The following is a 16,144-nucleotide window of genomic DNA, read 5'->3' as shown; positions in this document are numbered from 1 at the left end:
TTCCATTTGCACAACAGCATGTGAAATTGATTGTCAATCAGTGTTGCTTCTTAAGTGGACAGTTTGTTTTCACAGAAGTGTGATTGACTTGGAGTTACATTGTGTTGTTTAAGTGTTCCCTTTATTTTTTTGAGCAGTGTATGTCCACAAGCGCTTGAGCAACACTCTAATGGCGACACAGCAATAATGTAGCTGGTCATGCTGTTTTGTTGTTGGTTGTAGTGTTAACACAGCATAATTTATAAAGTTAGGTAACGTAACGGTAAGCAGCAAGTAACTTTCTGTATCTAACATCACGAGGTCGCCAACATTAGCTAGGTATGCTTATTTCGTTAGCAAACAAACATCAGCGTAGCTGAATTGACTAAGAGTTAGCATTGCTATCTTACGTTATCAAACTCATAAGATTAGTACAAGTTATTTGCTGCTTAATGTTTCGTCACCCAACTTTAAGGTCGCACTGTATATTTTGGTGTTATTGATGGAGGGCGTACAGCAAACTAATGAATCGTATCCTGATGATCGTCTGCTAAACCTATAAAAAACAGTGGCATCTAAACATTTAATACACTTATTAACGATAAGCACCACAAACAATACATACGGAACTAAACAAAACCAAATGTGATCAGTCAGCTTGTAACATACATTATCTTGTGACACATGTTACTTGCACAGTGGTATGGATGTGATACAGTGTGTTAAATATATATCCAATAGGCAAATCAGTACACTACGCAATCTAATACAGTGTCATGTAAACATAATTTAAGGAAGTGCCATAAACACTCATGACTTTTCATCTTAAAACGGGCGATAACACACATGATTTTCCACCACTTTCCTGCAATGGAAGTGGGCCTGAGCCTGGAGCTCTGCAGTGGGACCTATTAGTCATATCACATACTGATTATCAGGTTTGAAAATAATCATCTTTTTAATCTCTGTTCTCCCCAGATTCTGTTGAGTCGGCACAAAGAGAAATCCGTTTCTTCTTCCCAGACTTCTGCGCGGAGGAGTGGATGGAGAAGGAGGAGCCATCGTTCAGATCAGGACAAATACGTTACGACCATAAAAAACAGATCCACACACTTTCAACGCAAAGCTGACCCCCGAACTGCTGTTATAGTTACTGCTTAAAAAAAATCGCACACTCTTACAAAAATGCAAGCTGCCAAAGAAGATGGTGTAATCCTCCCTGCTATATATATAATGTGCATGTTTTTGTTTGTTACCACAGTTCTTCAAAGTGCTAATATGTTTATTGTCCCATGTTTTTTTTTTTTTTGTGTGAGTAAAACAGAACCTGAAGATGGAAAGATAATGCAGCTTATGACGTCATGTAAAAGAAGGACCATAAATGTTTTTGTTTAATTTATTGTCATTAGAAAACACGAACGACTCGATAAGAAAATGTAACACAATATCTTACAAAACGACACAAAACGTAGACAGACAACATCTTCCATTGTCATCACAAACCTGCCCTGGGCTTCACTCTAAGTAGTTCAATCATCACAATCAATGTCAGTTTCCTGAGCCTTACTGATTGTAGCACAGCAGCAACTACATGTTGTTTCAATGTCATAACAAAACTATATGTAGCTTGAGAATATTCGATAATGTTAAATAATACTGTAGCTCTACACATATATTTATCCTCATCTTAAAATAGGGGTGAGAAGGCTTTTTAGATTCTAGGTCACTTGAGAGATTTGAAATGTGCCATGCTTGTTTCCTGCCTGCTAATATATACTGTGAATGTTTCTTTTGTTTTTTGGTTTGATACTGTAAAATGTCATGGTTTGTATTTTCCAACCAACCTACAGTTTTGCATGTCAGCGTCGTTTACGAAGTACAGTAAGACATTCTCGGAACAGGCACCATAGAAGTACGTGTTACAGTATTAAATACAATACGGCCTAGTTCAACTTTTTTTTTTTTTTGATATGACAATCTAAATTTTATAGTTCAGAGTCTCGTCCTTGTTGTGCTTCCATCAGCCATCAAACCATAAAATATTTTACCACAAATTTATCTTCATTTTTCTTTGGCTTCTTACCGCCTCCCCTGCACTCAAGTGTTTTGTGTAGCCACCTGTTTGAGGCTCTCCACAGGCTTCATGACCTCATAGGTGGTGAGGGACTTCTTCACCTTCCCATTCTTGTCCACCTGGTGGATGCTCTGTGTCACCGTGATGGTCACCTGCTTGGTCGACATCCGATTGTCCTGCCATTTTGTCTGAGAGTGGTGAAAAATAAAAGATGTGACATTGTAAAAATAGTCAGTTGACAATCATGTACGAAGAAAAACCTTTAAATAAATTACTTAAACAACTGTCCTATTGTTAGAGCTCTTTCATTAAAACGATAGTCGCACCTCTCTCCAACATGTAGGTCTCCCACAGCTCATTACTTTCACTCGATAAAAGAAAAGATGCTGTGATTTTTTAAACTAGGAGAGGGTCTTACAATCTCTTCAGTGTGTAGAACGCTTCTGCGCTGCACTGTGGTGCCAGATGATGGTAACACCGCCTCCTTGGGTGGAGAGCCCAGTATTGCAGGCGGAGTGCTGGGTTTCACGTCATTCAGACTGGCTTCAGACACAGCTGAACAGACCTTTAGGTACGCCTGAGCGGGAAGAGGGAGGCCGTCCTCGAAGAAATCTGGAGCTGGAACGACACAAAACATCAGCCTTGTCTGAAAGTTGGATTTTGATTACTTCACAACACTACTTGAAACCAACAAAATATCAGAAGGGTAAGAGCACAAGTGAACATTCTCGATTATAAAGGCCCCGTCACTCATGGATGTGTGAGGCTCATCAGTGATTGAACGAAGATGGTTTTAAAGGAGCTCTTTATGACATTCAGAGTACTAATATAGCATCAAACAACTATTAGCTATTTAAAGATATAATGGAGTAATGACGTCCTGAGCAGAGAATGAAGCCTCACTGCCTCTGCATGCGTTGTAATCCAAGCTTCTCTGTTCTTTGTTGTGGTAGCCGGTCCAGCCACTTGTGTGTGTGTGTGTGTGTGTGTGTGTGTGTATCCCACAGGCTAGCTAATCACTGCCGCTCTGCACTGCACTCATTCCGCAGTTACAGCTGTAATCGGGATGGCGCCATCATGGAAGCATAAAGCTGACCCTCCGTCCTCCCCGGGTTTGCACTGCTAGCTCTGTCAGCACTGTTTGAGCCGTAAGCACCGTTAGCTGCTAGCCACTGGCTTAGCCACCTCCATGTTGAGAGCCATGTGGAGACAATCTAATTCATAGTTTCCACCAAACACTTTCCGTAAACATAAAATTTCAGAAAACTTGTAATACAAAAAATAACTGTCTTAATGTAAGAAATCAAATGGGGAATTGTCATGGCGATGTCAATGAGTTATTTTTTTTTCGTCTTCACCTGTAGTGTCTTATTTTTTGCCTAAAAATTAATTGAATTTCACAATACATATCTTGAAAGGCCATTTTCTTAAAATTATTTTTTTCTTAGTCTAAACCAAACTTTACAGTTTTACTTCTGTCTATATTCTGAATGTTTTTACAGAGGGATATATTCACATATCACTCACAGCCTGATTTATAGAACAATTTATTCCTAAAAACATGTCTAAAATCAAGTTTTTATGGTAGTTGAGAATATGTTATGATTTATGGAGTAAAAAAACCTAAAATTCCCTCTGTAAAAACTTTTGACTCCAACATGTCAACGAAATGAAACAAGAATTTTGAAATTGACTTTATCCATTGTTCAGATTTTTGTTCTGAAATGTTATGCAAATAAGTGCATATTCAATTACAGGTTAACTGACGTATTCCAACCCTGCTAATAAAACTATTATCACACTATTTATGATTTGTGTGGCATAGAAGTGGGTAATTTGTAAATCAAACCGCATTAGTCACAGGTCGGAGCTTGCTGATAGCTTACAGGTGCATTAGTGCCACCACTGAACTAATCTGACTACAGTGTGCAGCAGTGAAGTGTCATGAATTATGGAAAACACTGAAAATCACTCTGAAGAGGTGTCTGCTGTGAATGTCAAGTGTGGGTCAAGTGTGCTCAGTGATGTATGTCTCCTCAGGGATGTGTGAACGTGAACTTCAATATTCAGGACCTTCGCTGCATCCGAAATACTGCACACTACATACCCAATGTGTGTATTATAGTTCAACTGACATTTGTGTTTGTAAACAGTCGTATCTTTTCAAACACACTGAGCTTTAATTACAGTGCAACTTCTTCACAGCCGCCTTGCTGGTTGAAGATGAGTAATCATGGCACCCTGTGACAAAATCAGCTCAAATGGCATCTGCAAGCATGATGAACCTCTTGAGTTTTTCATCACGTCTGTAGGAGTAATGTTAATTTGGCTGTTTGAAGATATGAACCACAGGCAAACTCATTGTGAAACATTTTGTCACAGGCATCTTTGTCGCTAGGTAATGCCTAAATTAGCCCAATACTAACATCAGCATGCCAACAAGCTGATGTTCTGTCTCAGTCGCTGTCCACTGATATGAACTTTCTCGTCACTACTGGATTGCACTGTGGGATATTTATGACAACATAGTGTGCAGTGTTTGCATCAGGCCCCAGGAAGTGTGCCGGGCTTTGAAACCAATTTTTGTAGTGGTAAATCTGTGGAATTACACCATCACATGATGGCCTACGGCCCAAAGAAACTTTTTCCCATTGACTTACATAAATCAATCATTTTCTGTAACCACTTATCCTGTTGGGAGTCAAGGGGGGATACACCTTGGACAGGTTGCCAGACTATCACAGGGCTGCCACATAGAGACAGACAACCATTCACACTCACATTCACACCTACGACCAATTTAGAGTCACCAATTAACTTAACTTGCATGTCTTTGGCTTGTGGGAGCACCTGGAGTAAACCCACGCTGACACGGGGTCAGTGGGCACCTGGAGTAAACCCACGCTGACACGGGGTCAGTGGTGAGGTCATGTGACACAGGGTTTACTGACGCTTACATGAGGAGAACATGCAAACTACACGCAGATGGGGGGTCTGAACCAGGAACTCTCTTACTGTGAGGCGACAATGCTAACCACTGCACCACCGAGCCACTCCTGTCTGTAAATCAGTGGATACATTTTCTTTGAGTGTCACAACCTGTGTGAAATGACTCATTTCACTATTGAGATTTAATCCATTTGGCCCGAAAATTGGAAAGTCTAGTAGAGCCGCACGATTTAATTATTTCATCCCCATTAAAGTTAGCAAAGGGCTAAAGCAGCCAGAAGCAGCCGACTTGACTGGCTCATTTTTTTCTACCGGAAAAGTTTGACGGCATGTTTAGCTAGCTAACATTGGTAGCATGCTAGCTGTGAAACAAAACTGGCTACACACCTGACAGGCTGACCTCCCCACTTATTTATCTCCAGGCATTATTAGTCCTGTTTTGTCTCTTTACTGCTCCACATGCATATCCCATAGGACTGGATGGCAAAAGAAAAACTCATTTCTGTGGTGGTGTTTCTATCATCTGTAAAAAGATGTATTTCCTTGCGTTGAACACTAGGGGTGTACTCTGTATACTACACAGAAAAATGGACACACACAAAAAAACCCTGTGAGGAACATCAAGAAAATTCTGACAGCAGTGGTAAAAAAACAGTAGCATATGTTGCAGATACATATAGCTTACATTATTGTAGCACCACTGTTTGAATCTTTGTGGTTGCCAGCTGGTGATTCATTTGGCCAATTCTAGATCTGTTTTATCTCTGCAGGGTGGAGCTTAACTGAATTTGTCTTCACAATTACATCAAGGCTCCTCTGCCTCCATTCACTAACAGCTGTATCTGTTGCCATGAGAGCCAAGACCCATCTCAGCAGCACGGTTGCTTTTGATGTAGCCTATTATGTCCATTTACAGATTCATTTCCTCCAGGCTTCAAAGAAACGCGCACCAACAGTTCAGTGAAAAAGAGGAAGAACAGTAGAATTATAGTCAAATCCATCTGTTTCTGAGCTGTATGTCGTGACTGACTGAACCCGAAAGGAACAAAGGTTTCCAAATGCTTAGTCTGCTGCACATCCTTGGTTCATAATCCTTCGCTACAGCATGATGGTCACCACAGCCGTTTTTCATTGTCATTTTAATTTGTGTGCATGACAGCATCTTCTTGTTTGAATCTGCCGTGCGAAACCTCTGGAGGTGTTTGACGTCAAAAGGGAAACCATTTACACCTTCAGGTTTTTCCCCACAGAGAAAAGCACATAGACTAACACATAGGTGTCACACTTCACTTTGATGTTAGGAGTGTCAAGAAAGGCTCAGTCATTGATAGTCCAGTCAAATTACCTACAGAATTACAGCCTGAGCTCTCCCAGCCTGCTGTGAATAAAAGCAGATATTTAATTGCTTTAAAGAGACAGTTCACCCCGGAATCAAAAATACATATTGTTTCTCTCCCGAGTAGTGCTATTTATCTATCTAGATTGTTTTGGTGTGGGTTACAGAATGTTGGAGATGTAGAAATGTCTTCTCTCCATTATAATGGAACTAGATGGCACTCAGCTTGTGGTGCTCACGGAGCCAAAAAACCCCCAAAAAAACAAATTACATTTGAAAAACCCAAGAGCAATGTCTCTTTCCAGAAGTCATGACCTGGCTACTCAAGATAGTCCACAGACCTTGTTGTGAGCAGTTCTATGTAGGAACTATTTTCTTTCTACCAAACTAGACGGGGCGGCAGTAGCTCAGTTCAGGCAGTCGCCTGTTCAAGTCCCCGTCCAGACCAAAATATGGAGCGTGGACTGGTAGCTGGAGAGGTGCCAGTTCACCTCCTGGGCACTGCCGAGGTGCCCCTGAGCAAGGCACCGAACCCCCCAACCGCTCGGAGTGCCTGTCATGGGCAGCCCACTCTGACATCTCTCCACTTAATGCATGTATAGGTCCAGTTTGTGCATGTGTGTGTTCGGACCTGTGTGTAATTGACAAACAGAGTGAAAAATTGAATTTCCCCTCAGGGATTAATAAAGTATATGAAATTAATTAAATTAAATTAGACCCATCAATGCTGTCACGCAGAGGGAAGTGCATCTACTGGTAGCTAATGTAGCACAACTGAGCTAGCTAACGTTACAACTTAGCCCAGGAGAACGCCATTAATTTTTACATCTTGTGCTGTCACAAGCACAAGATGAATGAGACTGTGTGCAAACTGTACATTTCCAGTGAAAATGGCAGTGTATTTTGAAAAGACATAATGCATGCAGGCTGAAGTCTGGCGTCCCAGAACGTCAACAACAGATGAACCCAGGCTACCTTGCATTTCATATGTTGACGTGGAAAGTCCACGAGCGAGCGGCAATGTGTGATGAGGTTGGAGTGAGAATGTGTTGCCACAAACCATATGACCGGAATCACAGCGCAGAAGGAAGCGTGCATCTACTCATGGGCGAGAGGCTTCGTGCTTCTGACAGCCTGAGATGTAAACATCTATGGTATCCCCCTTGGATGAGCTGTAACGTTAGCTAGCTCAGTGGTGCTAGGTGAGTTAGCAGTAGATGCACGTTTCCTTCTACAGTGATGGAGTTGGTGAGTGTAGTTTCAAAGTAGTTACTACATGAAACTGCTTAGAACAAGGTCTGTGGATTATCTTGAGTAACCAGGTCATGATTTCTGGAAAGAGACATTGCTGTTGAGTTTTTCAAATGTATTTTTGGTGCTTTGAGCACCACAAGCTGAGTGCCATCTAGTTCCATTATATTGGAGAGAAGGCAGACATCTCTACAGCCGATATCTCCAACACTCAGCAACTCACAACTATTTTTAATTTTGGGGTGAACTGTCACTGCAAATAGTACAAACTGAAAAAAAAAAACATGGTTAAATTTAACATACTCATCATGTTAAAAAAGGATATCAATGAGATCTGCACCAGGAACCTAATTAAGTACTAATTCAAACAACCATAAATGTATTATTAATTTTTTTCAGCAGTTAAATTACTGCTTGCCCCTGTTGGGAGACCAATTAAGCATTCATTCATCCATCCACTCAACCATAACTCATTATTCTTACCAGGGCTGATTGTTTTCTCTGACGCGAAGCCGGCCTCAGAGTTCTCAGAGGGGATGCTCTGGATGGACGACAGGGGGATATCAGTGTCCGTGCCGGTCAGCCATGTCGACTCAGTCTCCTTGGTCCAGCTCTCCAGGTACCGAGGCTCCAGAGCATCAGTCCTGCTCCCCCCACAGCCCATAGCTCTGCCTCAGGGCGCCCTCACTTCCAGCTGGACTCTTCTTCAGAGAGGAAAAAGAAAACCAGAGACAGGTAGCACTGTGTCATCAAGAGTCACGGATACAGAACAGAATGAAAATCAGTTGTAATCATATTTTACAGCTGGGGGCGCTGAAAGCCATACTGGTTAGAAAGAAACAAGCGGTTCGAAGACCATGCATTGGCCTTGGAAATTTAGATTTTTACATTTTATGGAAGATATACACTTCATCTAGAAAACAACTGGCAGATAAATTAATGATGAAAACAGCCACTAGTTGTAGGTCTAAAATAAATAAATGTTCGATTTCTGATATGGCACCAACACAAATAATACTTACAGCACAGCACAGAGCTGTGGGAAAAACCGAGTGTCCTCATAAGATCAGGCTCCAAAGACTTCTATCCTTTACAGAGTCAGTTGAGTTCTTCTATGTTAACTCAGCCTTGTTTACAGCTCTCCATTACCATCTGAAGGCACCATCCGCTGACGGTCAATCAGGTCAAGGCAACCATATTACACAGGAGCCGATCGATCATCAAAACCAGCTAGTCACCTAAGATGAGGTAAGGTAAGACAAGATAAGTTAAGATAGATTAATTAAGTAGATAGATATGGGAATAAAGGACTTCTTATAATATTCCGACTAGCTCTAGGGACCCTAAATCGATGCTTAGATGGAAGCAGCTCAAACTCTGAGTGTAATGGATCTGAGGCAGTGATAATATTTGTTTAGCCTCTCTGCATACAGCACTATCAGATAAATTGCTGAGTTGTTTCTGTGACTTACCAATCACCCTCCCTGCAATGCTGACAATCTTGGAGAGCTTGTTTTTGCTCTTTGCACCCAGGTTGCCGTCTGATGCTGTAATGTTAAATGATAAAATGCTTTCAAGAAGGCTTCTGTATGCTATTTCAAGTATGTGCTGGCTAACACCGAAGCTCTTCAGCTTCCTGATTAAAAACAGGCGCTCATTGGCTCTCTTGAAAATGCTCTCTGAGTTTCCATTAAAAGTTGATGTCTGATCAATAATTGTGCCCAAGTGCTTAAATTGTTCCACTTTCTCTACAGGCTGATTATTGAGTATGACAGGGAGGATATGTGGATATGTTATTCAAAGCCCAAGATGACATCCTCAAATGTCTTCTTTTGTCAACAACCCAAACATATTCAGTTTACTGTCATAAAGGAGTAAAGAAAACAGAAAATATTCATATTAAAGTAGCTGGAATCAGAGAAATTTGACTTTTTGTTCTTAAAAAATTACCTGATTAATCATTTTTTAAAATCAGTTTGTGATTAATTTAATAGTTGACAACTAATTGATTAATTGCTGCAGCTTTAGCACATACACAGACTCAAAGTGCACACTGCCTGTCATTACAGGAACAAAGTAAGACAGGAAGTGATGAAAATGCATCTATTTAATGAGCGAATAAATTATTCTCCCCAGAGATGAGTAACCAACCTTTTTGTGGTGTATGTCCTTGATGTTTACAGTATTGTTCTGCAGTGTTTTGTACTGCTGTTTCCTCTGTGGTGTCCTACTTTCTTGTACTGCATGTGCACTACTGAAGCTGTATAAATATAGATCTCAGTCTATCTATCTGGAGACCTATTATAACTGGACTGCAATGGATCAGCACTGCAAATCAATACACCCTGTAAAACAATTACCACGCAGATCTATAGCCTCTCCACGGTTTCATCACTGATTAGGATTATTCAGGGTTATTGAACCTACATGCAGCGGGTTTTCCCTTAAATCAGACGCAGATTAAGTCAGATTTTTATTGATGCACTGACACTCAATAAGCTGCCCACAATCAGGCCTAATGTAGATCATTAATCTGCTTATTAAATTATCTGTCCTTCGACAAATAGGCTCAAATCCTGAGTCATTATGTCGCCTGTAGGGTATAGGCGATTGTAAAAGCGCTGTAAATGAAATGAGTGGTGTCAGGCAGTAAAGCTGTCATCAATACAGACCAAATGAAAACAGCAGCGATAGCGTATAATTAGAGTAAAAACGCTGACAGACACGCGAACGACGCCGTTTAAATCGGCTAACATAGAGCAAACAAACACCGCGTAGTAAAATGTGATGAAGGCTTACTGATGATGGAGGCTGCCTGTTTGTGTCTCTGCTCGGTCGCTCCTCCGTGTCGTCTCCCAGACAGACGCGTTAACATGCTGTCAATAATGAAAGTCCTCCACAGGCTGCGCGTCTGTCCGCACCACCCGCTGCATCCATCCTCTCCACCGCAGGAAAGGTGGATTCATTAAGAGACGGTCTGTATGTCAGGTAGCCTCACATTATGAGGGGGTTACAGCTGTTGCCAGGTAAACTTTAAAATAATATAGGGGAGACCGGGGTCGGTCGTCACACTTTTGATTTTAGCTGTCAGTCTCCTTAAGCTTATTCCAAAGATAGGGACTGTTTCTGCAAATACGTTTTGTGTCCTGTTCTTAAATGACAAAAGTTTAATCTCATAGAAATTTAGCACTGAAATTCAACAACCTAATGCATCCTCTGCATGAAGAGAGCATAAACAGAGAAATTAATTCATATGTGCATTTTTTAAACCTTATACAGTGCCGGACTAAGCACATTCGGCACCCTAGGGGCAAGCTTCCTCTGCCCCCCCCAAAATTTTTTTTATATTTTAGATATTAGTACTATCCATGCGATTCGATAATTTCACATTTTTGTATTTTAGAGAACTATAACCTGTAGTTTATGTACACCAGAGGATAATAATAATCACTATTGCCAACACAACAAAAACAAACAACAGTTCTGACTCTTCATACCTGCCGACATTAGGCTGTGAAAAAGAGGGAGATTTTCCGGGGTATTGTCAAATGGCCTACCCTCAATGCCCCTGCCCCCATATAACCCTACACTACAGAAGAACAGGGGCGTCGTTTCAGCAAAAGCTAAGGTATGGCAATATGACATGACGTCACAGAGCTACTGATGATGGAGTTTCAAAAATATGAACTTATATAAAACTTCACTTTGGTCTTTGACCTGTCAGAAGTACATACTATGCTATTGAAAACTGTTTCAAAGGACATGAAGCTGTTTCTCACATTCATAATACCTCATGTCTGCATGTAATGCAAGACTTGGTGAAAGCAGTGAAAACATCGGACCTATTTCGGCGCATATTTCAGCACCACGGACAGCGAGCGGACGTTTAATTATCATTAGTCATGTGTTTAACTTCACAGAAAATAAAGAAAATAAATTAATTACAAGCTCATTTCTAGAAGATAACCAAGGGGTCCGGTGTATGAAACACAGTAAAACAAAGGCCAATTTGGTACAATACTGTATAGGCGAATTTATTGTCTCCAGAGACCGAAAACACAAGCTTAACATGCCAACATGAAGAAAAAACCCCACATACAATCAGACAGGCTTCAAGACATCATTTAGACAGGCTGTCTACAGCAGCAGAGCAAAATGCTTTTACAACACACAGATAACATAACTCATAACTCGCGGAGGAGCGAAGTGGCGAACAATTTGATTCAATAACACTCGTATTCACTAACACTAGTATTCACTGATGAGCATATTATTGACCTATTTAAGTGCAATACAATGAAAACAACCAGCCAGTGCGGCTTGAGTAAGATGACTACAGAACCTCTCTCTTTTTCCTCCTGATTCTAAGGTATGGCAGCTGCCATACCTCGCCCTACCTAAATGACGCCTATGCAGAAGAACCTAATAAACACAAGGATGTGAATGTAAAATGACTTTTAATCTGTATTAAATTTATAGTCAGTACCTAGCACATTTGATGCCATAGGCAAATCCCCCTCCTTTGTGCAAGGAGGAACAGGAGGAGCACTGCCAGAGCCCTACAAAATGACCTCCAGCAGGCTACTGGTGTGCATGTTTCTGACCAAACTGTCAGAAACAGACTCCATGAGGGGGACATGGTGGCCCAACGTCCTCTAGTGGGACCTGTGCTCACAGTCCAGCACTGTGCAGCTTGATTGGCATTCGCCAGAGAATACCAGAATTGGCAGGTCCACCATTGGTGCCCTGTTCTCTTCACAGATGAGAGCAGGGTCACACTGAGCACATGTGACAGGCGTGAAAGAGTCTGGAGACGCTGTGCTGAACGTTATGCTGCCTATAACATTATCCAGCATGACCAGTTAGGCGGTGGGTCAGTGACGGTCTGGGAAGGCATATGCTTGGAGGGTCACACAGACCTCCAAGTCATAGCCAAGAGTAGCCTGACTGCTGTTAGGTACCAGGATAAAATCCTCAGAGCGATTGTCAGACCTTATGTTGGTGCAGTTGGCCTTGGGTTCCTCCTGGTGCAGTGGGCCCTGGGTTCCTCCTGGTGCAGGACAATGCCCGGCCTCATGTGGCCAGAGTGAGTAGGCAGTTCTTGGATGACAAAGGCATTGATGCCATTGACCAGCCCTCTTGTTCCCCTGACCTAATCCAATTGAGCACCTTTGGGATGTTATATATCGGTGCATCTGATGCTACCAAGTAATGCTACAGACTGTCAGGGAGCTCACTGATCCAGGTCTGGGAGGAGATCGCCCAGGACACCATCCGCTGACTCATCAGGAGCATGCCCAGACGTTGTTAGGAGGTCATACAGGCAGGCAGGGGCCGTACACACTGCTGAGTCACATTATGAGTTTCCGTGATAAAATTAACACAAGTTGGATCAGCCTGTGATTTCAATTCTTTACTTTGATTTTCAATGTGATTTTGAATCCAGTGCTCAGTGGGTTGATGATTTTGGTTTCCACTGACCATTGTTACGTCATTTTGTTCTCAAAAAATGTACATCAGTAAAGATACATCAGTGAAGATTTTCAACTTGAATAATTCGTTCATCAAGATCTGATATGTCATTTAAGTGTTCCCTTAATTTTTCTTTCTGAGCAGCTTATTATGGCACAGCACTGGGAACCCGTGACCTCATAGCTTTCTGCCCCGACCACAGCATTAAGATGTTCACTCCTCTGCCCACAAGGGGACAGTCACAGCCCACTCCTGCACTTACAGGAGTGGGTGTATTGATAATATAGGAACTATGCTGTGTTATTGATGGTTGTTTGTGTGGTATAACTATAAATCTGAGTAAAAATGCCCAGACTTACTACACTGTCCCAAAAAGGTGCTTGATTCAAAAGGAAAGTATGAAGATCTACACACACTGTTTAAGCTTTTTGTCACACAGATCTTCCTCATAGCTGCTGGTATGTCTATAAAGATCAGATGTGTTATAGTGCGCTCATTAAATCCAGGCTTTCCGAGGAGTAGTTTAAGGTGATAAACAGTCTCATATCATACATAAAAAGTGCCTGCACACTGACTAAAACTAGAGTTACTGCCTTGCAACTTGCAGTTACAGTTTGCATCCATGTCTGTGAAACATTGATGCTTCAAACACATCTTCCCCCCGTCAGCACAGAAGATCTATACAATCAGCACAGTTTTAAGGTGGGCACCCAAGATAAGTGTCCTCAATTCAGTGTCTGATCAAATGTCTCCCCTTCTGTTCCTGAGTTACAATGTTGAACAATGGCCAGAAAAGTGTTTTATGCAGAATATAATGATGTCACAGTGAAGTTGACCTTTGATCTTTAGGATACAAAATGTCATTACATCATCATTTTATCCTATGAGACATTTGTGTGAAGCTTCATCATAATTAGCATAAGAATTCCTAAATTCTAGCCAGTTTTTTTGAGGCCATGGTGACCTCAACCTTTTACCTTTGACCACCATTTGCATGGCCCCTAATATACAGGGCTGGTACCTGCGGTTATTCCACAGCCTATTTAATAACATGTCGGGCAGGAAATCCAAAGTGTGGGATCATTTTGAGAAGGTAAAGGACGAACCCAAGGTGATATGTAAACTCATCTTCATTGGTCGACTACAAACATGACGTATCATCTGAAACATGGAAGTAGCTACATGCCCATTAGCCCACAGCGTCATTAACAGGCGGCTCGCTCAGTGTGTGACGTGCACTTGTAGATAAAATATAGGCCTATATTAATGAAGGTTCATTAGTACGGTTTTGTATTTCTCTGTAATGTAGCACAGTGTTAACAATGTTACTGATACTATTCTTTCTCACACCTTCAACTCAAACCATTGTGTTGCCCCGCCCAAAATATATCATTTGATAATTAAATTAATATCGTAAACATGCAGGCGACTAGTCGACTGATGGCCTTAAATGATGACTATTGCTCAACTTTGGATCTTTTATATCCACCATGAACAGCAGAGGCAAAACAATCTCATCCTGTTTTATTACGGTGATAACATTTGAAAAATACATCTGCTATGAAGGAGATCTGTTTGTGTCAATGACGGTCATTTATTACTGATGTATCAGATGCCAATAGAGCAAATTACAAAAAAACAGGAGAAGAACAGAGCTTTAACTGTAAGATCAATTCACTAATGAGGAAGCTCACCAATTGTTCCTGTCACACAGCAGTCTAGAGAAAGATTTAATGACAAACAGTACACAGTTTGCACCCAGGTGCCTGCAGGACGAAGGAGATGTAAGGCATCCTTTGTTCTGGTATTGGTCTGCTGAATGATCTCTGTACTGGAGATTCACTCATCATTAGCTATCAGCTGTTGCTTCTGCGCTTTACATTAGAACTGGCTAGAAGTTCTTTGTAACAAGATCTCGTATTGTCTGATTTGTATTGTTATATTTTGTTATTGTTATGTGGTTGTGGACTGTTTGGCTTATCATGGCTGCAAACCTAATTTCCTCTTGGGAAGGTCTTACGATGCTTCAAGCATTATCAGTATGCAAACTCTGCCCTCTACATTACATTTTTCTTCACTACTGGACAGTCTGTAATGAAGAGTGAGAAGAAAGACGAGGAACTCGCTGATTCCCAAACCATCCACAGGTCAACACTCCAGACACCTTCAACATTTGTCATGCACTCCTGTCTGCTGCACGTCTGAACCTTCACCCTCAATATAACATGCATGAGCTGAAAAGCACTCACTTGAAAAGTAGAAATACAGACGCCTCATTTATGTAGACACCGAATTCTGGTTCAGAGTGGGGGATTATCTTAAAGGATTAAACTACCAATTGGAGTCTTGCCCTTTTAATACACATTCAAGCATTATTTCGTGCAGGTCTGGCAGCATCTGAGCTGAATCAAATCCCTGTGACTTCCTGCGCTCAGCCCCCGTCTCCTTCCCCTGTCACCAAGCAAATGAATCTCGCTTCCTGTGGACAGTCTGGTCAATATGAGGCCGGACAGCTTTGATTTGTATGTCCTGCCCCTCTGTCCTATTGGAGTACTGGTCAATAGGCCTGTCTTCCCATTACCCTGGCGATTAATGTGGCGTGCTGCCAAACGCTACACTGGAGTGAATCATGGGTGAGCTCTCAGCGGTTTCAGCTGCAAACAAGGACGCATGCCACTGTATTGTACTGAACATTTACTTTACGTCAGATTTAATGCATGCAACAGCTGTCTTTTCTGTGCATGATACACTAAGCAGAGATGTTATAGCTGGTGCAGGTCCAAGTCAAGATACAATTTAAATGACACAAAACATTTGCTGTCCAAGTGTTTCACATAGATAAGAACAAGGCATTTAAATCAATGCGTCTAATAGGAGTAATTCAACATTTTAGAATATACACTAATAAGATTTTTTGCAAGAGTTCAACAAGAACACTGAAAATGAAAAAGAGGGCAAACAGCCAACAGTAACAAATCTGCCTAATAGCACCTCTAAATTCACAAACAAAAAACACAATATTTCTTGTTTGTTTAATCAAAAAAATTAAATAAAAAAAAAAAAAACGACAATTTGTGGTTGAT

General features: G+C 41.3%; 2 protein-coding genes across 4 annotated transcripts in view; one reads left to right on the top strand and one right to left on the bottom strand.

Annotated features, from left to right (window-relative positions):
* The window catches only part of nme6 (NME/NM23 nucleoside diphosphate kinase 6), a 7,063-nt gene extending 5,030 nt beyond the window's left edge, over positions 1 to 2,033 (top strand). The window contains exon 6 of the mRNA XM_050058586.1: positions 958 to 2,033. Within this exon, the coding sequence (XP_049914543.1) occupies positions 958 to 1,109 (152 nt within the window). The 3' untranslated portion in view covers positions 1,110 to 2,033. The remainder of the gene's footprint in view (positions 1 to 957) is intronic.
* Positions 2,034 to 2,063: 30 nt separating this feature from the next.
* On the bottom strand, positions 2,064 to 10,582 carry baalcb (BAALC binder of MAP3K1 and KLF4 b). Of its 3 annotated transcripts, none has more exons than XM_050058589.1 (5): positions 10,389 to 10,582; positions 8,612 to 8,827; positions 8,073 to 8,290; positions 2,472 to 2,671; positions 2,064 to 2,241 (listed from the first exon to the last, which is right to left on the bottom strand). In XM_050058589.1, the coding sequence occupies exons 3-5, from the start codon at positions 8,251 to 8,253 to the stop codon at positions 2,077 to 2,079; spliced, it is 546 nt and encodes a 181-aa protein (XP_049914546.1). In that variant the 5' UTR covers positions 8,254 to 8,290; positions 8,612 to 8,827; positions 10,389 to 10,582; the 3' UTR covers positions 2,064 to 2,076. The 3 variants fall into 3 exon arrangements, with proteins under 3 accessions (XP_049914546.1, XP_049914544.1, XP_049914545.1); XM_050058587.1 differs by having other exon boundaries at positions 8,073 to 8,293; positions 10,389 to 10,578; XM_050058588.1 differs by lacking the exon at positions 10,389 to 10,582 and adding an exon at positions 9,741 to 10,331 and having other exon boundaries at positions 8,073 to 8,293.
* Between the last annotated feature and the right edge of the window lie 5,562 nt (positions 10,583 to 16,144).

The sequence above is a fragment of the Epinephelus moara genome, chromosome 12 (assembly GCF_006386435.1).
Source record: "Epinephelus moara isolate mb chromosome 12, YSFRI_EMoa_1.0, whole genome shotgun sequence".
NCBI lineage: Eukaryota > Metazoa > Chordata > Actinopteri > Perciformes > Serranidae > Epinephelus > Epinephelus moara.
Note: the sequence above shows the minus strand (reverse complement) of the source record. Positions and strands in the feature narration are given on the sequence as shown.

Coding starts and splice junctions, on each gene's coding strand:
- baalcb (XM_050058589.1), bottom strand. CDS start 8,253: ATGGGCTGTGGGGGGAGCAGGACTGATGCTCTGGAGCCTCGGTACCTG. Junction 2,672..8,072: donor AGAGAAAACAATCAGCCCTG/GTAAGAATAATG, acceptor GTGTCGTTCCAG/CTCCAGATTTCTTCGAGGAC. Junction 2,242..2,471: donor TTCTACACACTGAAGAGATT/GTAAGACCCTCT, acceptor CACCACTCTCAG/ACAAAATGGCAGGACAATCG.